We start from the raw sequence: 27,255 nt of genomic DNA on the forward strand, positions 1-27,255 counted from the left end.
AATGAAAATATAATTATTAATATTCAATTTCTAATAGATCCCCCCGATTACACACTGTTCCTTTAAATTAATAAATAAAATATGATATTTTTTGGTGGCTAGTCAAAAATTCATGTTTGAAGTTGGATTTTTTGGATTCATGACCTCAGTATTTCTAAAATCCTGCCTACTGTTCTGGATATATGTTGAATTTATGTTGAATTATTGTATCTCAGGTTGTTTATTATCCTGCCTCTTGACTATTTATGCTGCATTTGATTACTTGTGCTGTCATATGTTTGAATAAGAAAAAGCCAATACATTATACTGAAGATACATTGTAAATTAAAAGCATTTGTAAATGATCCACACTGCAATAGAAGAGTGTTTTATTGTTAAAATAACATTGATAACACAGTCATATTCTGCTTCGATCTAGGCTGCATGTACGAAATTCTTACTGGATCAGCCGTCAATGGGTCAAAGTGAACAAAAGGTTAAAAAAAGTAATTACAAAAAAGAATGTATTTTCCATCATAAATAAATAAAATTTGGACGCTTACATTGAAATGAGGGAAACAACTGCCATCACGAAGTTATAAAAAAACATAAAAAATTGAAATATTTCCATGAAAACATAAAAATGCATGTGACTAACAAGAAATGGCAGACAGGTTTCGTTTTTATAAACTGATGATTCAAATGCAAAAATGTAACGGATCGAGAAGACTGAGAATAAAGACACAGCGTCAATGCGATGTACCTCGTACACTTCACACGCACCTTCAAATCTGAAACAAACCATCACAAGTTCCCAAGACAAGCTGGAGACATCCTCGATGATAGAAATGAAGCATCCAGAACAACAACAGCGAAGGAGCCAGTAGTAACAAAAAGTGAACAGTGGGAGCAAAAAGGTCCCCACAACAACGTCTCTACAACTAAATGTAACTTCGAAAGGGAATGATGTGTTGTCTCAGGTTATCCAGTGTTTTTCTAGAGGCTAACAACCACTGCGTCTAGCCTATTTTACCGACGGAGGAGAGGGACTTTCCTAAATCTACATACTTTGAGGTGTCATCACAACACAGAAAACACAAGGCTACAGAGAACAGCAAAGACCTAAACTCCCTAAAGCACTGCAGACCGACACTACTGACAGAAGCTACTTACACTGCACTGCTTTTTTTAAAGACGCACCTCTGTGAAAAGCTACCACGTAATGGCACTGTCAGTTCAGTAAGGCCACCACACCACCTGACCTGGTTCTGCCACAGTCACATGTGGTCGCAGTGAAATGTCTTGATATCTGTTTTTGATGGTTGGTGGCTACATGGACTCAAGGTTTTTATACACTCAGGCTGCATGAATGCAATGTTTTCTACAGTTTAGGTAATATTTGTTCTCAGTAAAGGTTCTGAAAATAAGAAAAATTAGGATAGTCAAAACTACATGTCTGACTGATGGTGGGACACTTCAGTCAACAAAAGAGGCCAGCAACATTAAAACCTTGCTTTGTGCTCCTTGGTGCTTTTTAAAATCACAATGCTGAATCTGCCCATCCCTTGTGTTTTGAGTTTGACACCAGCTGTCTAAATGCTCAGTAGTTCTTCCCACAGATTTGTAAAAAAAAAGGATATACTCAGATAAATGCTAAGGCTCAAGACCCCTTTGTGTTATTTAAGGCTAAAAATGAAAGAACACAGTCCGAATCCATGTCCCAGCCCCTGTGTTATCAAAGGCTAACATGAAAGTACATTCGCTTTAGTTTTAAAGGGGGGGGGGGGGGGGGGGGGGGTAAATTATAAAGTAGATTTTGTTTCCCCAGCATCAATGCGAGAGCACGTTTATCATCATGATAGTCACTGTTATAATAAACCATCTCCCTCCAAACCAAAAATCTACACACTGCACAGTATTGACTTGCAATATAAACAATGATAATGACTGCTATTTACAAAAAGTATCAACATGTTCAGTTATTGTATCACACATAATGTCCTTTTTCAACAGGGGATGCTACAATGTCTATCAAATCGCTAAAGACTAAAATATGCTCTGAAAGCCTAAAGTCGTTAAAGGTAAGCCTCGACGGATTTTTCTCTAAATATGTTGTCAAGTTGATTTTTGACAAATATATAACACCACGTTCTTGTAGTCGAGTTACTTATTGAACTACGTTTGCTTTCCAGTATTGTTTACTAGAAAAAACTGCTGAGAGAAAATGTTATTGTTCAGCAGGTGAGTGCTGCTGACGGTGTGAAACGGTAGTCAAATTTTGGTTTGAACTAGACTGTTTCACAGCAATATATATATATATATATATATATATCATGAGACGACCCCGACACAAAGCGGGTTTTCATCACATTATTCCATCAGGGGGAAATAAAACTGACAGCACGGCGAGGGCCTTGCTTTAACGTGTAGCAGAGGAGATGCTGTGCTTAGAAAGATTCAGCTGGTCCCCCGAACGATCAAACGGTCCGTTCCCACTGCTCTGATGCTCCAGCTGAACAACGTCTGGGATATTCAGCATACGGATTTGTTACTCTGACTTTTGTAAAGTCATTAAGGTACAAGTTGATTCTCTCGTTTGCAGGTGAGAGTGTGTGTAGTTTAAATCAATGAGACCATTAGGAATGGGAATGCAGCTAATTTCACTGGTGAATAATTTAAACTGTTTTAAATGGCCAGTATAACACATTAAACTCATCCAACTTCATAGCATGTGTTCAGGATTAACATTGATTTTTTTTAGTTCCTGAAACATTTTACTTGTGTTATTATGTTATGACCAGTTTCTGACCATCAATCATCAGTTTATAGGTTAGGGTAGATACTGTAACAGAATCAATTTAGTTCATTTAGTAAATGTGTAATCATTCCCATCCCTAATGTACTTTATGTCAACCATGACTGGTACAACTGTGTGTGTGTGTGAGAAACTGCCTCTCCAGGACTTATTGAGTCTCTACTGTCCTGTCACCTCTATAACGTCATCATCGGAGCTGCTGCCGCCGTTCTCCTGATGCATGTCCGGCTGGGTTAGAGCTACCCCCAGCAGGCTGGAAGTGGGATTGTTGAAATGGGAGAGGAAACTGGACGTAGTAGAGCTGGAGTTAGACGTGGGGAATCCCCCTGACCCCGAGAGGAGAGGGGCGGGGAACATCCTCTGCTCGGAGAGCAGCGACTGGCTGTAGTTGAGAGGGAAGCCTGATGAAAGCAGGCCAGCCATGTTGGGGTTCATCAAGTACGGAGGCAGAGAACCCGACGCCAGGGAGGAAGAAGTTGCTGCCGAGGGTGTCGATGACATGGGGATGGTGGTGGTGGAAGCGGAGGAGGGGGTGGGGAGGTGTCCGTTCCCTGTGGCAGACTGTCTCAGTAGGTCCGAGCCTGCGGAGGGGAACATGGTCTGTAGGTCAGCCAGGGTTTGTCCCGGTGTCTGAAGGAATGACGATCCGCCGCTACCGCCCATCAGAAGTGGATGACTCATGTGACTCAGAAGGGAGGAGGAGTTCAGACCCACGGAGGGAAAACTGAGCCCGCCGGAGCCCATGGACATTCCGGGGAAACGTGATGCAGCAGAGGTGCGTTTTTGTGTGTTGCCCTGGCTTTCAGTACTCCTGCGCTTGGTGCCACGCAGCTCTAAAGCAGAGCCCATGAGGTCGTCAGCGAGTTGCCTATTGAGATCACCAGTCTGATTGTTCTGAGAACCGCCTTCATCCCCTGCTGGTAGAGCCAACATTTCTGTCGGCGACGGCAGTTCGTTCCCCATGCCAGCATCGCCAGAGGATGCAGCGTAGCGGCTGAGCTCTCGGAGAATCTCAGAGCTTAAGGGAGAGGAGGACCGCTGATCTCCGTTGGGGGAGCCCTGCTGTTGATCCACAGGCGATGAACAGCCATTACTGAGTGGATGGATCAGGGAACCCTGGGTGTCTGTGAGAGGAGAGAGAGAAATGCACTCGTGAAATGTCAGGAGACGTGTACAGTGTCTCTGCCTCTGAATAATTTGTTCTTGAAAGGTCAATCCTGGCTGGAAATACGATGGTGAAGCCAACTTTAATGTAGAAATATTAATAGAAACTAATAACCAACAGTGGTTCTTTATTGTGTGTTCTCCTCTAAAACATCTTAATTCACATACTTTGGAGTTAAAGGTGCAGTATGTAGGATTTGGTGGCATCTAGCATTGAGGTTGCAGATTGCAACAAGCTTTTCTCCTGTGTGCCAAGTATGTAGGAGAACTATGGTGGCCGACGTGAAAACATGAAAGGCCCTATCAAGAGCCAGTGGTTTGAGTTGTTTGGATGGTTGTAATGCAAAACTATGTCGCAGGAACCACGAAACATAAACATGACGTTGTACCTCTTGAAGCAGCAGAGCCCCTGGCTGCTGGTCTACTGATCTTTCCAGATCGAATAGCAAAAATCCTTCCATCATTTGTCCTAATGTAGGTACCTGTGGTGGAGAAAAACATCATGTGATGGAGGCAGTAACTCAAAATGCTTTGTATGCAGAGAGCAATTATTGCGTTGTTGCGACTAACCTTTTGATCCTCTGATAACATGGATGCTCTCTCCTGCGCTAATTCGAGCTTGAACATCTGTTGTGCTGTTGGCTCCTGGGATTACAATATCTGTAGACAAGACATAATTCATTTTTACTCTTTTGAAAGATTACATGGTCAATTTTAAAATGTAACATGTCAGGGTCGGTGTGGTAGGTTCGATGATTTAAGCGTTTAAAAGTATTATACATTACCAGTCGTGGTGACGATCCTCTGCACATAAACTCCGGCTTTCTGCAGGAAGTTGACAGGCAGGCTGCCGGCAGAGCTGGAGCCAGCCAGGCCCATGCCGACCTGGCGAGGCATCATGGGGATTGGGGTCGACTGGATGGGCCTGACACTTGCCACGGGCTTGTCATCCGGCCGTGCCATGGGACGCCTGAAAATACGAGGGCTGAACTCATGACATGCTCACACACATAGAAGTGCACAGAGTGTAAATTGTAAAGCATTGCAGCACAGAATATCAGTGAACCCTGTTGGTTAGTTTTTTGGTTGTAGCTGGAGAGAATGTACGTTTTAAGTCTGAAACCCACCAGCCGCGTTGGTTAAATGCTGGTATGTTTGTGAGCGTCTGATCACTGGTTGGGTAATAGGGGGCGTATGATGGCCGAGAGTAGGGAACCGAGGCTCGTTTCTCATCCTCGTAGCTCTTCTTGGCGGCTCTCTTCTCTGCTTTGGTCAGTTTTGACTCCTTCCGGTCCACCAGCAGAGACTCGTGATGAAAAGGTTGCTATGGCGACAAATGGAAAGAGGGGAAGTTGAATTACAGATCAACCGTCAGATCGGATTTTTCGTGCAAGAGGCAGCTTGATGTTACTTATTTCCCCACAGACGGACTTCAGCCCTTCTCAGGTAGGATTTTAGTTTTACTAGGTAAGCTGGGGAAATGTAATTGTTACAAGAATTTCTGTGTGGTTTTCATATTTCTTGTGTTTTTTTTGGTAAGGGCTTAGGCATTCAGAAGTTTGTGTTTTTGTACTCTTTTGCAGCACAAGAACATCGGACGACCTGGATATAAAGTCAACATGTACTAAAAAACAGAGTCAGAGTATTATTTACCAGAAAGGCCAATACTTGCAGAGTCTAGGTTTATAAGTAACGCCTATCATGCAGCTGTACCTTGGTGATGAGGTGTGGGTAAAGCTGACAAGCTTGATACATCACTGTTTCAAATCCCTCCCGGCACTCCAGAGCGATTTTGGAAGGTTCCTCTTCCACAAAATGCAGCAGCGACTCCACTTCCTTACGAGTGAAGTTCAGCACTGGGTTCAGGTCGTCAACCACACGGTCTTTAAACAAACACACAGACACAACATTTTAAGACTGGATATTATTTAGGTAGAGCTTAGTAATTGCACCACATTAGATCTGGTTAAAGCTGCTACGAGGAATTTTGTGTTGATTTTGGTGATCCCTGTGTATAAAAGCGTTAGTGTTTTTCGAGCACCAGAGTCCCCTTTAGAAAATCTCTCATTTGACTGCAGCAGGGTCTGAACGTCTGCTGCGCACAGTCCTGGTTCTCCCGTGCCTCCCTTCCCTCCAGCGGGTCCAGCAATATGGCCTGGGCCTCCAGCAGAGTGGTGCCGGTGTTAGCTCCCAGCAGGGACCAGCAGAGCAGCGAGGCGAAGCTCTGCTCCTGGACGGAGGAGGAGTCGCTAGTGCTGGTCGTGGAGCTCCGACTGCAGGTCGAAGGCGGCAGAGAAGCTGGATCTGGGTCTGTCCGCGGCGGGCTGGTTGCTGCTAGAGTCTGAGCTGAAGGAGTTTCTGATGAACCTGCATGACTTGGTCTGAATTTGCCAGAATCCAACCCCGCTGGCCGATGACAGGTGTTAAGCATAACTATATAGAAACAGCCAATCTTCTTGCCGATGGTCTCATTTACTTATGTAGGTCATATAGAGGCATCAGTATTAAATTGAGACTGTTTCATAACCAGTTAAAAAAAAATCTCTTACCAGACATTCCCTGTTTGGAGACTTGTCTGTCGTAGATCTTTTTCTCCAAGGTGAAATCACAGACAAGGCGATAAATGAAGCAGGGTTTCTTCTGACCGTAGCGGTAAACCCTACACACCGCCTGAGCATCGTGACACGGGTTCCAGGAGGCATCAAACACGACCACACGGTTGGCCCCAATCAGATTAACCCCCAAGCAGCCCGCTCTGGAAGAAACACAGAAGATTACTGATGAAACGTCTGCCAGCGTATACAGGAAGCATGACAAATGATTTGGGAATAGAGAGCAGAGGCACACACCTTGTAGAAAGTAGGAAGACCCATGTTGAGGTGTTTTCCGGGTCATTAAACTGATTTATAAGTCGCTCTCTTTCTGAGGCAGATGTGCTCCCATCCAGTCCTGTAGACAGACAAGCATCATCTCTCAACACTGAAGCATTGAAGCACCTGAACACACTTTTCCTCGCAGAGTGTATCATGGTAATACGTTTCATTGAATACTGGGAAAATGCTATTGAATTGTTATGGGCGAAGTCCTTTATCATCTTGGCAGAAGAGTAAAAAGACCGGAGGAATCTATTGTATAACTATCCCTGGCGGATATACGCACATTACATATAAAAAAAAAAATTCAAATGTCTTTGTGAAATTGCAAATAGATAGCTCCTAAACGTGTTTCCAGAGAACAGTGTAAATTTGCCAAAAACAAATGATGAAATGGGGAGAACTTGAGGAGCAGCAGCCAGCGATACTAAATCAATAAAGACCATCACAACTGTGAGGCTTAAGAGTTGTGATGATCACACTTTCTGCAGAGTTGCTGGTTAGAAAGAGAGAAGAGAGAGCACAGATTGGAGGACTCACTGTAGTAATTGAGGTTGCGAACCCAGTGGGGGTTCTGGGTGTCAGAGGCGATGCCCACCGGCATGGGTCTCTTTGCTAAGAAGTCCTCGATGACCGTCAGGGTGGACAAACTTTGACTAGTGGGTACAGAGCAGAAACAGATAATAAGCAGTAAGAAAAGTAAGTGCACTTTGGTCTGAAATAGATAAACAATAATATGAAAAAGAAATGGACTTCAAGTGACTGCAGTGTTGTGTTATACTCCAAAATAAGAGTTTCAATTAATCAGTCAGGTGTTTTTTTTAATAGCCACAGTACTGCTGTATGTACATATATGGCTACAAACAACCATGAATTGTGTTTCATTAAAAAGGTCATAATTTGAATTGTGAAATTCCTGCTTACAAGAGTAACCTGGCAGAGAAGCAGACAGACGTAGGATGATTAAAATATGAATTCCCTACAGTTAGTAAAAAGCTCTGAAAGCTCCAAATGAGTCTGATTAATTAGCTGAAGAGCTAAGTGAGTCTACCTCTCCTCTAAGCCGCTTAATGGTGGATTTGTGTTTAAAAGGGAATGTACGTTGGACTCACCTAAAGACCAAAATCTTGTCTCTTCTTCCTACACACTCGTCAATCAAATGGAAGAGCAGAATCATCTTGGCAGAGTTCTCCAGGACTCCCGTGTGGTAGTTTGACATTATGCCCTTTGCCTGAAACAAGAAAAAGGCTGTTGAATTAAAAGGCAGTGCAGCCTGGAGGAATAACAAACCCCCTATACGGACATGACAATAAAGATTACAGATTGCGGGTGCCAAACATGTGGATGATTTATGGTGGCCAATGTGAAAAAGCGCATTGGCCTTATCTAAAGCTATTCTAAGGGGTAGCATAGGTCATTTGGAGAATAGCAGAACCAGTGTGTAGAAGGAAGTGAGTGGTGAAGCAAGAGAGAGAGAGAGAGCGGCGGCGAATGTGTGTGTGAGTGAACAAGTGAGTTAGTGGAGCAGAAGACAGAGTTAGTATAGCATATCAGTGAATGTACAGTGGAAGTGCTGCATCTCCTCAAGACCAACAGAGGTTTCTTGTGTCTGATGGCTGAGTGGAGTGACGGGGGTTAACTCTGGAGCGAGTAACGTTATCGACTACAGCCCAAGCAGGAAAAGTTAACACACAGTGGTTTGTCCATTCTGGGCCACTGTAGAAACATGGCAGGCCAGCTCCGTGAAGAGAGAACCCGCTCCCTATGTAGATATATACGGCTAATTCTAAGGTAATGAAAACACGATGATTGTTATTTTAAGGTGATTATACACTAATGAAAACACACTTATTAATATTAGATTCCATTTCTGCCGATAGATCCCCCTAAATGTTACACACTGTTCCTTAAGTGCTTGAGGTTTTGACACAAAGATGTAAAAAAAACAAGCTGTAAAACTGAGCCGTAAATAAAACAGCTTTACACGGACTGGTCATGGCGTACCCATTCATATGTGATGACTTGATTGGCTCTTTCCTGAGAGGGATTGATTGATGGCAGGGTGTTGTTGACTTTGCTGTTGCTCGAGTCGGCTACTTTGGCTTTGAGGCCAGCGCCCGGTGCATGGCAGCGAGTGTTACCAGCTGAAGTTATGTCATCGAGGTCCAGGTCCTGCTCGTTGGCCTGATTCTCCTTCTGCAGGGCTTCATAGAGGACGTCTGGGTGATTCCAGATCTGGAGGGAGGGGGAAAAAAGGAGGCTTACTTGATCAAAAATTCACCCGATTCCTCAGAAATGTATCGCAGTACCAGAGGTTTCTCATTAACAGCAAGAAAAAAACAGCCTCACCTTGCAGCATACACAGAAGGCTTTGAGTGGGTTTAGACCGAGCCAGCCATTGTTCCCTGCTTCTCGAAAGCGTTTCATGAACTCGGTATACAGCGCCCTCTGAATGGGAGAGAGCCGCACCAAGATCACATGCTCCTCCTTGGAGGGAAGCTGGTCTTGCAGCACATCGTGACCTCGCCTGTAACCAAGAAAAAGCACCACAGAACACTGACAGGTAAGCATCATCCAGGCTACTATGCTTTTTTTTCTAAATCCAGCACTGACAAAAAAAAGTTTACCTCTGGACAAAACCCTCCAGCAGGCTGTGCAGCACGTGGCTGCGGTAGCGCATCAAGCGGACGTCCTGAGGTGTGCTGTCCACGCACTGCCCGTTCAGAATGGGCCGCTCAAACATGTTGCTGAACTCCTGACGCGTGCCTAAAAAGTCGGGCCGAACAAAGTCCACCATGCACCAGTATTCGATGAGGTTGTTCTGCAACGGGTAGCCGGTCAGGACTACTCTGCGTCGGGAGCGGATGTTCTTCAGAGCCTGCGACGTGCTGGCGTGGTAGTTTTTAATGCGATGGCCCTCGTCACATATCACCACATCTGGGCCGGGCCGCGCTATGGCTCTTTCAATACCTGAGAAGACAAAGTAACAAGGGAAGATTGAATGACGAGTCTGTAGATATAAATTACACTGAACATTTGTATCTCTTATCCTCATTTGAGCTTTTAAATGGCACACATACAACTTTGTTTAGGCCACTGCTTCCGTTAAACTAATGACTTTCTGCTGACCTTTCATGAGCTCCTGCTGTCTATCTTCTTCATCCAGGTCAATGATGATTGGTCCGGCGGGCTTCTTTGATTTCCTCTTCTTGCCCATCACAAAGCTCTTCTTCATGGACAGCAGACGGTACATCTCATAACCCATCAGCAACACCCCTCCGTCTCTGGACCAGTCCTCCACAACTTTGGCCCTGGCCAGCGTCGTTCTGCAGGTCACACAGTCAGCGTGATTAACAAATATTAGACGATCGATGCTTAACCTTGCACACAAACGTGGCGTGTTACATACTTGTGCTCATCGTTGAGAATGTGAACTTTGAATGCGCGGCCTGTGATGAGTTCGGGGTCCGTTTCGGGGGAAATGGCTTCTTGTGGCGGGAGCCAGAGGTTGAACTCGGTCAGCCAGTTCTGAAGTGTGTTCACCTTTTTATGAAGGGAAAACAAAGATTTGGAAGGTTGATTTAATCATAATAAAACACGTGAATGTGTATACACTACATAGTTTCTTTTAACACAGCATACACTTCCGATTACTCACAGGAACAATGGCCAGCACAGTGTGAGCCTCGGTATTCCTCAGCAGGATGTCGGTGAAGGAAATGACCTGCAGTGTCTTGCCCAACCCCATGCTGTGAGCGAGGATGCAGCCGAAGCCACTGCTGGTCTTATACCGCTCCAGAGACTCAATGAGGTTATCGTAGAGGAACCGGATTCCCCCGATCTTAGAAATGAGGAGACAAATGATTTACTGAGGGGTTTCTATTCCTGAGCATTTACGTTTCGAGGAGAGAATGAGATGGTGGACATACCTGGTGAGGTTTGACGGCCTTGGCCAGCTGTGGTGCGAGGTAAATGTCTTTCTCCTCCGCAGGGTGACTGATATTAACCAGCACTTGACCCTGGGCGTCGGGCAGATTCATATCGTCGTTGATATGCGCGCCGCTGCTCTCCTCCGAGGCGGCGGTGCCATCGGCGTCCTCGTCGGCCGACTCGCTGCTTATCTGCAGAGCGTCCTCGTCCCCGGAACTAAGCTCAATGATATCTACGCCATCATGGGAGAAGTGTGTGAGAGCTTGCTCGATTTTCTCACATTGTCTTGGGAGAGAAAAAAAAAAAAGCAATATCGTATATCTTACCATCTCTAATAGCAAATGCAGGCAGCTCGGGGTCCACTGTTTCATCTTCATCACCGCTGCTGTCCAGACAGATCACATCCTGCTTGCTCAGGAGAGCTGGGACCAAGTGAGAAACTTCTCCTAAAATTGAAGCAGGGTCGACTATTGGAGAGATGAGAAGGTATTAGGATAGAAAGTACACAAAAAGAAATGTCAAACTATAAATAGGAGTGGAAAAAAGTGTAGCTTCACCGATAGAGGGACAGTCACCTAGCTGAGAGTCTGGGACGGTTGAGGCTGGTATAGGGAAGTCCTTCCTCTGCTGCTCCAGACGCTTCCTCCTGTCCATCTCCTCCTGTTGAGCAGCCTTAGTCCCAGCCTCCAGCTGATCCTCCTTCAGCAGCTTTCTGTTAGCATGAAGGACAAAGCTCAGTTTACATACAAACATGTAAGTATATTATGCAATATACCTGAAAACACCAAACCGATAATTGTACCTGATATTCTTCCTCATGTGTATAGGCTTAGATAGCTTGGAAGGTTTGGAGCCTTTCGAAGACTTCGAAGATTTGGATAGTTTAGAGGCTTTATGTTTCTTTGTTTTGCTGGAAGGTGGCTTGCTCTGGGTCGAGTTGTCTGGGCTGGTTGGAGGCTGAGAGCGAGAGGGGGGTCTGGAGGGAGCCCTGGAGGACGGGCTGGACGCAGGCTGAGACGGAGGCTCTGAGGATGGCTCTCCGGAGGTAGCTGAAGTGGAGTCCCTGCCATCCTGAGCCGTTTCCGTCCTGCTCTCGGCACTCGCAGGTCGGTCTTGAGAGAGAGAGAGAATAGACAGTATTTCAGCTGACGTCTTCAAAGGCTAGTTAACAAGCACCAATTTCTTTCAGTGTTTACCATTGTCTGTGAATGCATCAGAGTAATAAGAGGCACAAGAGAAGTTCATTTGTCACTCACCAACACCATCATCTTCATCGTCTCCATCATTTTCGTCCTCATCTTCCTCCATGTCGTCATTGTCCTCCTCCTCTTCTTCTTCTTCTTCTTCTTCTTCTTCTTCATTTTCCAAATACTCCTCTTCACTGTTAAGGCTGGGCTCCAGGTCACTTTCTGAAATCGCCTCTTCAGACATGGCGTCTTACAAGGCTCTAAAAGTATTACCTACACACCTTCATCAGGAGCCCTGAAATAATAAAAGACATCACATCTTAACATCACAAACGTAAACCTAGTGATCTGACAATGAGGTTTTACAACCAGCAAATGTTTGGTACTTTCACTTAATGAAATAGTTGCACTGATGCCTAAATTTATAAATCACCAGATTTTGAATGTACTCTTGAAAAATTTGGAAGCAACAACTGATCTGTGACCTGAGAAACCTCTTGGATTGTTAGACCTTTAACATGTCAGATAAATATGTGCAGCTAGAATCCTGACAAAAACTAGAAATTTAAACATATAATCCCCATTCTGGCCTCTCTTCACTGGTTACCAGTACAAGCTAGAGCTGATTTTAAGGATCTTCTTCTAACTTATAAAGCCTTGCATGGTCTTGCACAACCTTACCTACAGTAGCTGAGGTAATTACACCGTATAGACCAGCATCGCTCTCTTAATGCCGGTCTCCTGGCCACTCCATCAGTTAAAAGAAATCAGTCGGCATCAGAGCATTTTCCTACCGTGCACCTTATCTCTGGAATCGCCTTCCATTAAACGTTAAAAAAGCAAGTTCAGTTAAAATCGTTAAATCAAGACTGAAAACCTTCCTTTATTCACTTTACTACAACCTACCCTAGAGCTTAGTCGGGTCAATCACATTTTAAAATTGATGTTCTTAACGTGGCTGTTTTTTTATATGCTGTATTATTTATTTGCTTGCTGTGTGTTCTGTTCATTGTATTTATTGCAGCCTACCACTGAACTTAGTCGGATCTATCACCCCTTTAACATCCCTGTTCTCACTGTGGTTGTTTTGCTTTTAATGTTTATTATTTGATGTGCTTGCTGTTTGCTTTGTTCTATGTATTCTTTTTTTTTAAATTGTAAAGTGTATTGGGACCATGCTGCATGGTGATTCTGCACTTTAAATATGATCGATTGATATAATCTGGGGTCAGATCAACGGTAGCTTTGTACACCAGCTGCAAAATCTTAAAGTCACTTCTGTAATGAACAGGTACCCAGCGAAGATGTTCAAGAACTGGAGTGATGTGACTGAATTACTTGGCCCTTATAAAAGTAAGGGACAGCATTTTGACTGCCCTATTGAGCTAACTGTGAGGAAGTCCAATTAAAAAGGGCATTCCAGTTGTGTGAAAGTCTGTTTTCCCCATTGATTTGTGTTTCTCCTTTACCTTAACTTGAACTTATTATTAACAGACTTGATGATGACAAAAGCATGGACATGTGTTTCAGAATGTGACTGGGACAGGGAATTAATTCCTTAAAATATATATAGATGGTGGAAGGTTACCTTGGTGATGCTGCTGATACGTAAACAAAAATAAAGGTCAGCATCAATAACAACTCAGGGATTAGGACAACAAATATGAATAGACGTGCTGCCTCTGAGTCCTTTTTGTAATTTGGCCAGAATATTAGGGCTATCGATTAGTTAATTTCCTCCACAAAGAATCACACAAAAGCACAACCTTAAATCTTGTGTTTACCAGACATGTGCTCATAAGTTTCTTGGAAATAAGTCATTCAGCATGAAAAAAAGCATAAAAAATGACTAATCAACTAATGAAATTTAGTCGACTAATACCAAAAAGGACCGACTAAGAGGGGGCAGCCCTACAGAACATACAGAAATACAAACACTGGTAGTACTGCAAACACAACAAGATGGAAAAACCACCTCTGCTTTTAAATAATGTGGTGAGGTTACAGCTGCAAAACACTTTCAAAAGTTTGATGCACACATTGTCTGGATCATCAGTCCCTTTTGTGGTCTATTCAAATTAGGCTATTATTATAATAATAAAGCTCAGTCCTCATACAGTAGGTTTGCATTAGTATATATATATTAAACACTGTCTGAGTGCATAAGAAAGATGATTGCTTAATCTAATGTTTAAAATGACACATGAGGTGACACATGGGAGGGATTTCACCTAAAAGGCTTTTTGAGCCCGAGGATGGAGGCAGCTAACGAGTAGCATGAAGCAGCTACCTCTGCAAGCTCATCTCTTACCATGTTGTTGCTAGTTAACGTAAACATCACGCACCTGTCGTTAATTGGCTTAATTGGCTTACCTAACTCAATGCATATGAACGCTATTGTGTCTCAGGCAGAGCATAAGCTAGCTAATTACACAACAATGAACGCAAACGCTAAAACCACGTTCATTGTCCCGTTATAGCGGCAGTAGTAAAGAAAGGGTGGCTGGTTGTGAGTTGGGCTGCAAGAAAAGCAGCTTTCTTTGCAGGAGCAGACTGGTTTATCCGAGCTGTCGTACAAAGATAACAATCTGAGTGTACCGTTCAGTAGCTCTGATGCTACAGCCAGGCTAACCACCGCTGTCTGTTAGGTAAGAGTATCAGTGTTAAAGTCAAACATCCGGGACGTTTCGTGGATCATACCTTGGATATGCGGCTTCGCTGTACTCTTCAAGAAACCTCGCTGTGTGTTTACAAAACCACGGAGCTGTTAGGTCGCACACTAGCGGAGTAAATTGACGATTAATGAAACGGTGCTAATTTACTATTTCTTTCCAGTGTGACCGTAAATGCCGTCCCCTCCATAGAGGTAGTAGCTCCACGACTAAAGGTTCCGGGAAGGTGTTTATTGTCACGCCGGTTGTACAAGTACAGTCCTGTGAAATGCTCCATTAAAATAATAAGTTATATTACAATTATTAAAGGAAATACTTTAAGTTATATTACAATTATAAAAGGAAATACTTTAAGTTATATTACAATTAGTTATATTACATTTACAACATTTACAATTACAAAAACAATTTGTGTAGGTATATAGAGCCTATATTGGATATTGGATAACCTTTTCCTGACTTTTAGTAAGAGATGTTGTGAATGAGGAAATAGAGTGATTTAATATGACATTAAATTATATTACAATTATAAAAGGAAATACATTAAGTTATATTACAATTACAAATACTTTAAGTTATATTACAATTATAAAAATAAATACTTTAAGTTATATTACAATTAGTTATATTACCTTTACAACATTTACAATTACAAATACTTTAAATTATATTTCAATTATAAAAGGAAATACTTTAAGTTATATTACAATTAGTTATATTACAATTACAAATACTTTAAGTTATATTACAATTATAAAAGGAAATACTTTAAGTTATATTACAATTACAAATACTTTACGTTATATTACAATTATAAGAGGAAATACTTTAAGTTATATTACAATTACAAATACTTTAAATTATATTTCAATTATAAAAGGAAATACTTTAAGTTATATTACAATTAGTTATATTACAATTACAAATACTTTAAGTTATATTACAATATTAAAGGAAATACTTTAAGTTATATTACAATTAGTTATATTACAATTACAAATACTTTAAGTTATATTACAATTATAAAAATAAATAATTTAAGTTATATTACAATTACAATTAGTTATATTACAATTACAAATACTTTAAGTTATATTACAATTATAAAAGCAAATACTTTGTACAAGGGCATATTAAGAATATATACAGGCATATTAAGAACATATACATTAAGAACATATACAGTATATACAGTATAAGATATATTTTTGTGTGAGAAGGTGTCGTATGAATTATCTATTTAAAAGTCTGATGGCCCGGGGGAAAAAAACTGTTCCTCAGTCTGCTGGTGAGAGTCCTGCAACCATACAAATAAAATAATTATATTTCTCTGGTTGCAACACTTCATAGTTCCCAATCAATAGTCCCCTTTTAATCCTGTACATTCATACAAAATTATTAGAAAAAAACTAAAAAAGGGAGTATTTTGAATAATATATTGCACATTGCATGTCTAATACTGTTTACGAATATTAATATTGTCATAATCTGAATCATGTGTTTTGCTGACATTGAATATGTGTTTTTTCCCCACTGTAGAGCACATTCAGAAAGTGGAGTACAACAAATATTATATGTACTTAATCGTTTACTTTACCTTTAACATATTCTGTATATCACCCTCATTATTATTTGGAGTCTTCTGGGTATTGATTTACATAAATAAAAATAATAAAATAATTATATTTCTCTGGTTGCAACACTTCAAGTTCCCAATCAATAGTCCCTTTTAATCCTGTACATTCATACAAAAACAATGGGAGTATTTTGAATAATATATTGCACATTACATGTCTAATAATATTAATATTATTATAATCTGAATCATATGTGTTGCTGCATTAAATATGCCCTAACTTAGGTTTTTTTCGCACTGTAGGAAAAATATTATATTTACATAATCGTTTACCTTTAACATATTTAGTATATCCCCCTCACTATTATTGGTAATCTTCTGGGTATTGATTTTACATAAATAAGTATTGATTGATTGATTAATTCTGCTCTTCAGTCTGACTACAGGAAGTTGCTCTGGGGACGTGTTTTTGCGCCCCACCGTCGTGTCTTGATGACGTAGTTTGTAGGCGGCCAGCTCTGTCTATTGTGTTTATCTTGAGCTCTTCTCTCCACACAGTTTCTCTCGTGAATGCAAACAAAGCTTTAGCATCGTTTAAGATTACTACTACCCCTCTTTCAGACATGGACTGGAACACATCTTAAGTATTAGTTGAGCTGTGCACAAATGCGAACATGAACAAAGGCTGGCTGGAGCTGGAGAGTGATCCAGGTGAGACACACAGACAGATAACACAGCTAACTAACGCTAGCCTCCACACATAGAGACACACAGACAGATAACACAGCTAACTAACGCTAGCCTCCACACATAGAGACACACAGACAGATAACACAGCTAACTAACGCTAGCCTCCACACATAGAGACACACAGACAGATAACACAGCTAACTAACGCTAGCCTCCACACATAGAGACACACAGACAGATAACACAGCTAACTAACGCTAGCCTCCACACATAGAGGCACACAGACAGATAACACAGCTAACTAACGCTAGCCTCCACACATAGAGACACACAGACAGATAACACAGCTAACTAACGCTAGCCTCCACACATAGAGACACACAGACAGATAACACAACTAACTAACGCTAGCCTCCACACATAGAGACACACAGACAGATAACACAGCTAACTAACGCTAGCCTCCACACATAGAGACACACAGACAGATAACACAACTAACTAACGCTAGCCTCCACACATAGAGACACACAGACAGATAACACAGCTAACTAACGCTAGCCTCCACACATAGAGACACACAGACAGATAACACAGCTAACTAACGCTAGCCTCCACACATAGAGACACACAGACAGATAACACAGCTAACTAACGCTAGCCTCCACACATAGAGACACACAGACAGATAACACAGCTAACTAACGCTAGCCTCCACACATAGAGACACACAGACAGATAACACAGCTAACTAACGCTAGCCTCCACACATAGAGACACACAGACAGATAACACAGCTAACTAACGCTAGCCTCCACACATAGAGACACACAGACAGATAACACAGCTAACTAACGCTAACCTCCACACATAGAGACACACAGACAGATAACACAGCTAACTAACGCTAACCTCCACACATAGAGACACACAGACAGGCAGCTTCACTAAGCAGCTGCACTTATTAAGAGTAGAAAGCAGCTTAAATGCAATACAAGATTAAAACACGGTTAAATACAATGTGTATGTGTTGTGTGAGTTGATGGAGCGAGAAACCAAAGACAACATATGAGGCAAGGCAGCTTTATTTGTATAGATATAGATAGATAGATGGAGAGATAGATAGATAGATGGGGAGAGAGATAGATAGATAGATGGGGAGATGGAGAGATAGATCTATAGATAGATAGAGAGACAGATAGATAGATATATAGATGGAGACATAGATAGATAGATAGATAGCCACACATAAAGACAGATAGACAGCTAGCTTCCCTATGCAGCTTCACTTATTAAGCCTAGAAAGCAACTTAAATGCAATAGAAGATTAATAAGTACAATATGTATGTGTATTGTCATGTGGTGTGCAAGTTGATGGAGCGAGTAACCAAAGGCAAAATATGATGCAAGGCAAGGCAAGGCAAGGCAGCTTTATTTGTATAGATAGATAGATGGAGAGATAGATAGATAGATAGATAGATAGATAGTAACTTTATTGATCCTGAGGCAAATTCAAGTTTCCAGCATCACAGTTCCATAGTGCAAAACATGTTAGTAAAAAGGCAGTAAAAAAGTTAGTAGTACAAAGTACAAAAAAATATACCAGATATAAAAATACAAGGAGATGAAGAAAACTGTTAAAACTGAATATAGTGCAGGGTAACAGCTGTGATACACGACTATTAAAAAGAGTGAATACAGTGCAGAAGAGACTGTTAAAAATGAGTGTAGTGCATTATTATCTGTCCTGCAGACCGTCCTCCCTGTAGAGCACATTTCAGCAACAAGGCAATCCAAAGTGCTTTACATAAACATTCAAGAACATTGCGACAAAGTGCAAAAGAACATCAAGACACAATTAAAACAGTTATAAAAACATAAAAAACATTAAAGATGAGAAAATAAAAACAAGCTAAAAATAAAAGCTAGGATAGAAGCTAAAATAGAGTATAACACACAAGAATAAAAGCTCTAGTGCAGTATAAGATCATTATTTGATTTAATAAAAGGCAGCAGCAAACAGGAACGTTTTAAGCTTTTATTTAAAAGAGCTCAGAGTTGGAGTTGGTCCAGCAGTTTTCTGGGAGCTTGTTCCAAATATTTGGTGCATAAAAACTGAACGCTGCTTCTACATATTTAGTTCTGACTCCTTGGACACTAAGCAGACCTGATCCAGATGACCTGAGAGGTCTGGATGGTTCATAACATAGCAGAAGATCAGAAATGTATTTTGGCCCTAAACCATTTAGTGCTTTGTAAACCAGCAGGGGTATTTTGAGGAGGAGTAACGTTGTTAGCAAAATAATACACTGGTTTTTCATTTGTTTTCTGGTGTATTGTATGTTATTGAACCCTAAATAAAATGTTTAATTTTTTTAGGACTCTTCACTTTGCTGGTTGAAGATTTTGGTGAGTAGCTCCTATACAGTAGCTCAATCTCTTACAGTGCTACAATGTGAATACCTGACATATACAACTCCATAAAGCCCATTAAAATGTACATTTTGTGTGTGTGTGTGTGTGTTCTGTAGGTATCAAAGGTGTCCAAGTAGAGGAAATCTATGATCTTCAAAGCAAGTGTCAAAGGTATGTAACCTATCAGGTCTTTGCAAGTCTGTTTTGGTTAACAATAATAGCAAGTAAATCAAGAATGAAACCTCTCAGGTAGTGATATCCAAGCTCATGTCTGAATATAAACAGTGTTTCTTTTGTTACACCTTGTTGGACTTGTTAGCAACAACGTGAAAAGGCATCATTGGTAATCATTTTATTTTTGTAGTCCTGTCTATGGCTTCATCTTCCTGTTCAAGTGGATCGAGGAACGTCGATCCAGGAGGAAAGTCAACACTTTGGTGGATGAGACTTCCGTCATTGACGAGGAAATTGTAAATGATATGTTCTTTGCTCATCAGGTAAGTTGTTTATGTGATTATAGACGTTGGCAGTTATTGTAGTTATTGCTGTGACATTAAGTCTTTTGTATTAGTGAGCAACTGATCTGTGTCTGAAGTCATAAAACATGTCACAGATTTCTTATGAGCTGTCATGTTAACAGCATTAAATTAGATTAGATATTCTTTATTGTTCCCAAAGGGAAATACATTTTTGCAATAGTGCCGTCCATAATGTAAATTCAGTGTTCCTGAGCAAATTTCATTCACAGTCAATAGTCATAAATAGCCATTTAACACATTTATCACATATCATAACAATTGTTTTAGTTTTCAAGTCATTGTTTATTCATTCAAGTGGCGGAAACGATAACAAATGGCATTCATAACTTATCTGGCTTCAAAGTCATTTGTTATTTGTTAAAAGTTATTTTGATTATTAGCCACAAGTATTCATTTTATAAATTGTATGAAATTGTGAAAATCCAGTAAATTGTGGTACTTCTAACCAGCAGATTTTTAGTGTTTTCACATTATATAATATATATTGCAAAATGTGTACATGTATACAATAATACCTCAAATTAAATAAAACAATTCCGAATTTTTTCTTTTGATGAACTACTATTAATCAACTATCAATCACTTCAGCACAAATGTCCTAATCTCAAGAGACTGTACTGCTAAAATACAGCTAAAATAAAAATATACATATTGATGGAGTTGGATCCAAACCGTACAAAGTAGACATCATAAGATATTTTGCTCCTTCCAGCACTTCAAAATCCTAACCTTTTATATTCATATCTTGTAATAATGCCCAAAGAAACATGGTTAATGAATTGCAAATTTTAACTCTGACTTGTGTTTATGCTGTCATTTTTGTATCCAGCTGATACCAAATTCATGTGCCACCCACGCTTTGTTGAGTGTGCTCCTGAACTGCAGCGGCGTTGAGCTCGGCACCACCCTTAGTCGTATGAAGGCTTTCACAAAAGGCTTTAGTCCAGAGGTAAGATGCTTCTCACACAGGTACTGGGTGGAAATAGATAAGGTAATCAGAATCTATATTTTGCAAACATATTAAATATATAATAAGAACAGACAATGGTAAAAGTAAAAAAAATGACCCCCAAGAGCTTGCCATCATTACAACTATTTTTTGTACTTCCAACATAATTCAAATCAGGATAGTTTTTCATTTGTATCAAAAGTCGTCATAGTGGTCTCAATTGCTCACTTGTGCAATTGCTCTCTCTCTCTCTCTCTCTCTCTCTCTCTCTCTCTTGATTAATTGATATATATATATATATATATATATATACACAGAGCATTATAATTACATTTCAAAAGATCTTGTCTCTCTCTCTCTCTCTCTCTCTCTCTTTCTCTCTCTCTCTCTCTGTCTCTGTCTCTCTCTCCCTCCTCTTCCCCTACTGTCATGTTTAACTTTTGATTTTCATGTATTTTTCAGAGTAAAGGTTACGCAATAGGAAATGCCCCAGAGCTTGCTAGAGCACATAACAGCCACGCCAGGTAGGTTACAGTCAGTGCTTCCTTTTTACATCTTCAGGTGTCTCTGATTCTGTGAAAAAAAAATAAAAATCCTCTGCGATTGGTCTTCCATACTGTGAGAGATGTCAGGTTTTGTGTGCATTCATCGGTTTCTTAAGCTCTCTTTCCGTGTTTCTATGGAGACCGGAGCCCAGGCACCTACCGGAGAAACAGAATGGGATCAGCGCAGTGCGGACCATGGAGGCCTTCCACTTTGTGAGCTATGTGCCCATCAAAGACCGCCTCTTTGAGCTCGATGGACTCAAGGCTTACCCCATTGACCACGGTATGAGTACACACTGACAAAGAAATACAGAGTCCTGTTCATGTCACACTAATTTGTAGCATTTTGGCTGCCATGGAACCACTGAAAGTTGTCTTAAATGGTGTGCATATGTTGAAAATAGGTTTGTCTGCATCAGTGATGCTGACTGAATTTTCTAGAATCATTATTGTGATTTCTTCTCCTTTTTAGAGGACTGAGTTCAAGAGTTTATTTATTTTTTATTTGTTATGTTTTATCATTATTTTAAGACGCTTTCAATCCAGTGTGTAGCCTGGAATCAGGCCTCATTCCTCATTGGATAAAACCGTGTTATGACACATTTGCTATGAATTGCATTAATTCATTTAGGGTTGATTTATTACTCATTATATTTTGGAAATTGCTGCTGAATTAAAATATAACATTTCACACTATTTCAGGTCCCTGGGGAGAAGAGGAGGAATGGACCGATAAAGCTCGGCGGGTTATCATGGAGAGGATTGGATTGGCCACTGCTGGGTGAGTCCTGAGCCAGTTAGCTCAAGCAGCGGTGGTTCACCTTCTACACACACCCTCAAGGCTTCATTGTCATGCTGCTGCTCTGCTCTTTCTCAGTGAGCCGTACCATGACATTCGCTTCAACCTGATGGCGGTGGTGCCTGACCGCAGGATGAAGTATGAGTCCAAACTGGAAATTCTTAAGAGGAATCGACAAACTGTTCTGGAGGGTCTACAGAAGGTCAGGAGCTGCTAGAAGTTTCATCACTGACTGAAATAGAATAAAAATAGATGAATTGTTTTAACCTCTGCTGCAGCATGTCATAGATGACACTTGTTTTGGTGTCCTAATATGGTATTCCTAATAATTGTGTATGTTAAACCTTTTTTGTAGTATGTCGAAGTGGAATCATTTAAAGGAAATGTGATGGGGCCGAAATTTAACCAAGCAGGATCTCCTCAGTCATGTCTACTGACATTGGTGAATATGTTGTAGAATATAATTTGTATGTTGTCATCATGTCGTCAGATGATCCGGCTCACTCAGCCCGAGCTCGTCCATGACAAGAAGCAGCAGGAATCTTCCTCCCCTGATGATGGCACCACTGCGATCAAGAAAGAGGCAGACGTGGAGCCAGTTACATCGCAGGGGGCTGATCGAGGTACAGGATCCAGTCTTTGTTAACAACACATCTTGTGAATTGTGTAGGGGCTCATCATGAACATTTAACTGAAATACACTGACTGTCATTTTAGATTCAGTGGATGAGTCAGGAGTTCAGTCTAAGGATGCCCCCAGCCCCGCAAGAAACACTAAGGTCATGGGCAAACCAGCAGCCCCCACAGGAGGAGGAGGTCCCCAGCAAGTCTCCAGTCCCAACCCCATCGTTCAACGCCTGCCTGCCTTCCTGGACAACCACAACTACGCCAAGTCTCCAATGCAGGTAAGAGGAGAAGTAAAGTGTGTACGTCCTGGCTCAGAAAGGTCTGTTGGTTGTATCCAGTGTGTGTGTTTGTCACTTTCTTCACCAATTTTGTCCTCAAAAGATTTTTTTGTTAGAGTATTTTGTTGTATTGTAAGATTAGGGTTGTCTCCAGGGCTGCAAGTAATGATTATTTCTCATCCCTCATCCATGTGCTAGAACAGAATCCGGTGTTACATTGAGAGTTGTGTGAAAACATTACTATTCGACTCTTTTAGACAGATCATACATTGCTTTCTGTCTGTCTCAGATCTGACGTAGGGACAGTTCACTGTCGGTGTTATTTCTCTCTCTTTTATGTCATTGAAAATCATTCTTCCTCTCTGACTTTCTGAGTCTCAATCGCTCTCTCCTGCTCACAAGAGGTGTAGAATGCTTCTTTTTCTCCTTTCCTGTTGTTAAGGCAGCTGAAATTTAAAAGCATGTTGGTGGCTGCAGAAAAAACAAATCTGTGGTGGTCTATAAAAAATTCTCTGATTAACAGGAAGAAGAGGATCTTGCTGCTGGAGTTGCTCGTTCTCGAGTGGCAGCGCCTCCCCAAACCACATACTCTGATGATGAAGATGACTATGAGGATGACGAGGAGGAAGTAACTGGTTCCGCGAGCGCATCCAGCAGGTTAGCATCGTAATGTGTATATAGGTTTGTGGTTATGACCTGACTGAAGGCTCTTTAAATGAATGTTTTTAAATTTTGGTTTTAAATTTGCCGTCTTTTAGGTTTAGACGGAAGGCAAGTCTGCGATCTCGACCGGGACGAGTAGGGACCGGGATGGAGAGCCAGATTGCCCTAACTGTATTGGCTGAGAAACTGAAGAAGGAGGCCCAAAGGAAGGATGCCCTAAATACACCCCTCTCTGTACGAACAGAAGGGCGCACAGGAGGTATCTGCATCACATCTGCCTCGCAGCCATCCCCCACACCCAGCAACGAAAGCACCGACACGGCCTCCGAGATTGGCAGCGCCTTCAACTCCCCGCTGCGCTCGCCCGCGCGCTCCCAGGCCGCCACGCGCCCGTCCAGTCCAGTTGCATCCCATCTGTCTCGTGTGCTGTTTGGAGAAGATGAGATGCTGAGGCTGGACTCCAGACATAACCGCGCTGTCAGAGAGCTGGGTCCCTCTGTCAGCGCAGCCATGTTACACCTGCAGGAGGACGGAGTCATCTACGCTCTGCCTCCATCTGGTGAGTACAGGAGGTTGTTACGGTCGTGGGTGGTTTAAAAGCTTCAGCTGAAGTAAGCATTTGAGTCTATCACTTGATATTTACAGTACAGTCGGAGCATATTAATCATTTTTAGACAATAGAAGTAAACAGGACCTAAATGAGAATAACATACTTTTATTGATGGATTGTCTGCGTCTGGCTTATTTTGATGGATTGTTACTTTATGTGTTGTCTGTACGGCAGATGTGGCTGCTGATGGTACAAAGCGGCCGTGCACTCCTGAGAAGATAAAAGATAAAGAGAAAGCGGACGTTTCAGCAGGAGGGAAAGAGGGCGCGAACGAGGGAGACGAGGGTCCGTCTGCGGAGGTGAAGGAAGAAGAGGGCAAAAATAGAGCAGAGGTGAAGCCCAGCAAGGAAAAGCTCAACGCTATGGAAACCGCTGCAGACAGCAAGCCCCCCGGGGATAAGTACTCTCCCAAAGTAAGTCCAAGAATTTCATTATAATGCACTGTACCTTGGTGTTCTTATCAGCCTGCCAAGGTTTTTTTTTAATATATCACATTACTCTCACTTTTTTGCTTGTGCTGCCAATTAGGGAGCTGTTTCTAAAGCTGTATACTAGAACTATATAATAGACAAACAAACAGAGCGGTTAATCGTCTTCTGTCTCTTTGCAGGAGCTGCTTGCACTTCTCAAGTGCGTGGAGGCCGACATTGCCAATTATGAGGTGTATCTAAAGGAGGAAGTAGAAAAGAGAAAGAAATACAAAGTAGGTTTTCCCTGGAAGCAATTTAATATCTCTAGTGAGACACTGTTTTTTATTGGCTTTTAATCAAAATATTTTTTCTTCATTTGATCAGATTGATGATCAGAGGAGGACCCATAACTACGATGAGTTCATCTGCACCTTTATATCAATGCTGGCCCAAGAAGGTAAATCTCATCATCTTGAGGATTTCTTTTTTTCTTCTTTTTCTCTTTACTGTTTTTCTGCCTCCCTTTACCCTTCCATTAAAAAAACACATTTAAACCCTCTGAAGTTCCATTTAAATTCCTGGGTTCTCTGTGGTGGATCATTAGCGTCCAGATGCTTCACACTCCTCCACTCACATCACAACATATTTATGGATATTTTTGTACTGAATGCCTGAGCTAAGCTCCACAGTCAGTAAAAGCTGCAGTCGAGAACTTTGAGCAATGATATGATTAAAAGTTGTTTTTTATAAAACTGTCACTATATCCTGACCATAGTGCACGAGACAGATAGTCTGTGAAAAAATGTGCCTGAACGAAAACAACGAATCCGAGCTGAGGAGTCTCTACAGCAGCTGTCAATCACTGCTTACGAAACTCGTGAACTCCATTCAAACCAGGCAGCGCTGATCAAATATGAATCTATATTCTGTTACTGTAATGCCTATTTCTCGACTCGAATGTTTTCAGAAACATCTTGTAGTGTACTGTTTAGCTGTAAAATGAGAAAATTTGTGACCCGGCAGCCATGTTGAGATCAGTTGAGGAAATACCAAGCACCGCCCAGCAGCCAGAGCACAGCCAATAGGAACGCTCTCTCTCTGAAATGATCTGTGATTGGCCAAAGTCTCCCGTCACGAGCTAGATTTTTTTAAAGCATGAAAACAGAGCCATGAGGAGGTGCAGCAGTCTAGTTTTCTCTCAGAGCACTTGAATTACAATATGCTGAAAAGTTATTATGGATTTTTTGCCCAATGATGCCAAAAACGTTCTGCCTACTGAAGCTTTAAAATCCATCCTTCCAATCTGAAATACATACAAGGCAACGTTATTCCTCTTAACCAGCTTAGCACACAAAAATACAACAAGTATGACGTCACTACACACCTGTACATGTCCCTCTTAAAAAAGAAGAAAGAAAAGACTAAAAATATCTAACATTTTAACCACCACAAATATGCAAAAACCTAGTTACATGCTAAAATTCTGTTTTGTTGTTGTTGTCATTTCTTTGCTCCTTCATTCATTCTGACTGGGTATCTTCTTCAGGCATGCTGGCCAGCCTTGTGGAGCAAAACATTTCCGTGCGTCGTCGGCAGGGAGTGAGTATCGGACGCTTGCACAAACAGAGGAAGCCTGATCGCAGGAAACGCTCCCGACCGTACAAAGCCAAGCGCCAGTAATCAAAAACAATCATGACTTCTGTAAAGAAACGCACACCTGTGAGCAGCGAGCAGTCACCGCAGAGAAAATGAAAAATTGACACACTCCTGAAGCTCTCTCTCATAAAGGCCGTCTAGTGTTGTATTTTAGTCCGAGCCTCCTCTCCTTCATGAAATGGACCATGTGTTTTGGTCAGCTCTTTTATCACTGATGTATATATGTACTACTGTTTTAGTTTCAATGTAAATGTTCTTCTTTCTTGTGCCACTGCTATTGACGGTTTGTAAATATGAAAAAAGGCATGTGACCAATGGTGCATCTGAATGCCTTTTCATCTGGCAAAGTATTCATTCTTATTGAAAGATAAGTTCAGTCTTACGGTCAGTACAGTTACGTATGTCGCTAAATATACAACTCGGTAACAATAAGTCGATATACTCATGTTTTTACGGTGCCAATGAAGTATTGAATGTGTTTTATTCATCCATAGCATTTCAGTTATAATCTCTTCACTGTTGGTAATTCACTATATAACATAAAAAGCATCTTTTAATCACATTCTTCATGGACAATTTTTAAACTCAAGAAGAAGTCATGATTTTTCCTTTTTGTTGGAATGGTCTCTAGCTGTGTATGAATATCTGTAGAGGTCCTGCAAATGAAAACAAGCTCTTGTGTTATTTTTGTACTTGAACTGGATCTCAAAGTGAATGAATATCAAGTCGGATGTGTGCAGTTGTGTGTTTTTGTACATATGTATTAGTTAATTGGCTCACCTGTACACTGAGCTCAGTTGTTCTTTGTGCTTGCCAATTCATACTAAAATAAAGTCAATCAAAATATCTTGCTATAATGCAGATTTCCTTCTTTTTCT

The 27,255-nt window shown here is 41.3% G+C and overlaps 2 protein-coding genes across 6 annotated transcripts; one reads left to right on the forward strand and one right to left on the reverse strand.

Annotated features, from left to right (window-relative positions):
- Positions 1–351: 351 nt before the first annotated feature.
- rad54l2 (RAD54 like 2) lies at positions 352–14,790 on the reverse strand. 2 transcript variants are annotated; one of them, XM_037769380.1, is made up of 22 exons: positions 14,649–14,790; positions 12,018–12,243; positions 11,564–11,873; positions 11,337–11,473; positions 11,088–11,228; positions 10,761–10,993; positions 10,490–10,672; positions 10,241–10,374; positions 9,961–10,157; positions 9,459–9,801; positions 9,181–9,358; positions 8,836–9,066; positions 7,944–8,062; positions 7,372–7,487; positions 6,808–6,907; positions 6,508–6,713; positions 5,672–5,841; positions 5,086–5,282; positions 4,744–4,928; positions 4,529–4,618; positions 4,348–4,440; positions 352–3,918 (listed from the first exon to the last, which is right to left on the reverse strand). In XM_037769380.1, exons 2-22 carry the CDS (start codon positions 12,190–12,192, stop codon positions 2,954–2,956), a joined length of 4,503 nt encoding a protein of 1,500 aa, XP_037625308.1. In that variant the 5' UTR covers positions 12,193–12,243; positions 14,649–14,790; the 3' UTR covers positions 352–2,953. The 2 variants fall into 2 exon arrangements, with proteins under 2 accessions (XP_037625308.1, XP_037625300.1); XM_037769372.1 differs by having other exon boundaries at positions 11,319–11,473.
- Positions 14,340–27,234, forward strand: bap1 (BRCA1 associated protein-1 (ubiquitin carboxy-terminal hydrolase)). 4 transcript variants are annotated; one of them, XM_037769409.1, is made up of 19 exons: positions 14,340–14,596; positions 14,784–14,873; positions 16,755–16,907; positions 19,266–19,295; positions 19,418–19,472; positions 19,666–19,798; positions 20,670–20,789; positions 21,252–21,313; positions 21,475–21,617; positions 22,037–22,115; positions 22,212–22,335; positions 22,624–22,756; positions 22,851–23,038; positions 23,562–23,695; positions 23,797–24,260; positions 24,486–24,724; positions 24,922–25,014; positions 25,106–25,178; positions 26,268–27,234. In XM_037769409.1, the coding sequence occupies exons 3-19, from the start codon at positions 16,871–16,873 to the stop codon at positions 26,399–26,401; spliced, it is 2,241 nt and encodes a 746-aa protein (XP_037625337.1). In that variant the 5' UTR covers positions 14,340–14,596; positions 14,784–14,873; positions 16,755–16,870; the 3' UTR covers positions 26,402–27,234. The 4 variants fall into 4 exon arrangements, with proteins under 4 accessions (XP_037625337.1, XP_037625321.1, XP_037625344.1 ...); XM_037769393.1 differs by lacking the exon at positions 14,784–14,873; XM_037769416.1 differs by lacking the exon at positions 14,784–14,873 and having other exon boundaries at positions 16,818–16,907.
- The last annotated feature ends 21 nt before the right edge of the window (positions 27,235–27,255 follow it).

This window comes from Sebastes umbrosus, chromosome 1 (genome assembly GCF_015220745.1).
Source record: "Sebastes umbrosus isolate fSebUmb1 chromosome 1, fSebUmb1.pri, whole genome shotgun sequence".
Lineage (NCBI taxonomy): Eukaryota > Metazoa > Chordata > Actinopteri > Perciformes > Sebastidae > Sebastes > Sebastes umbrosus.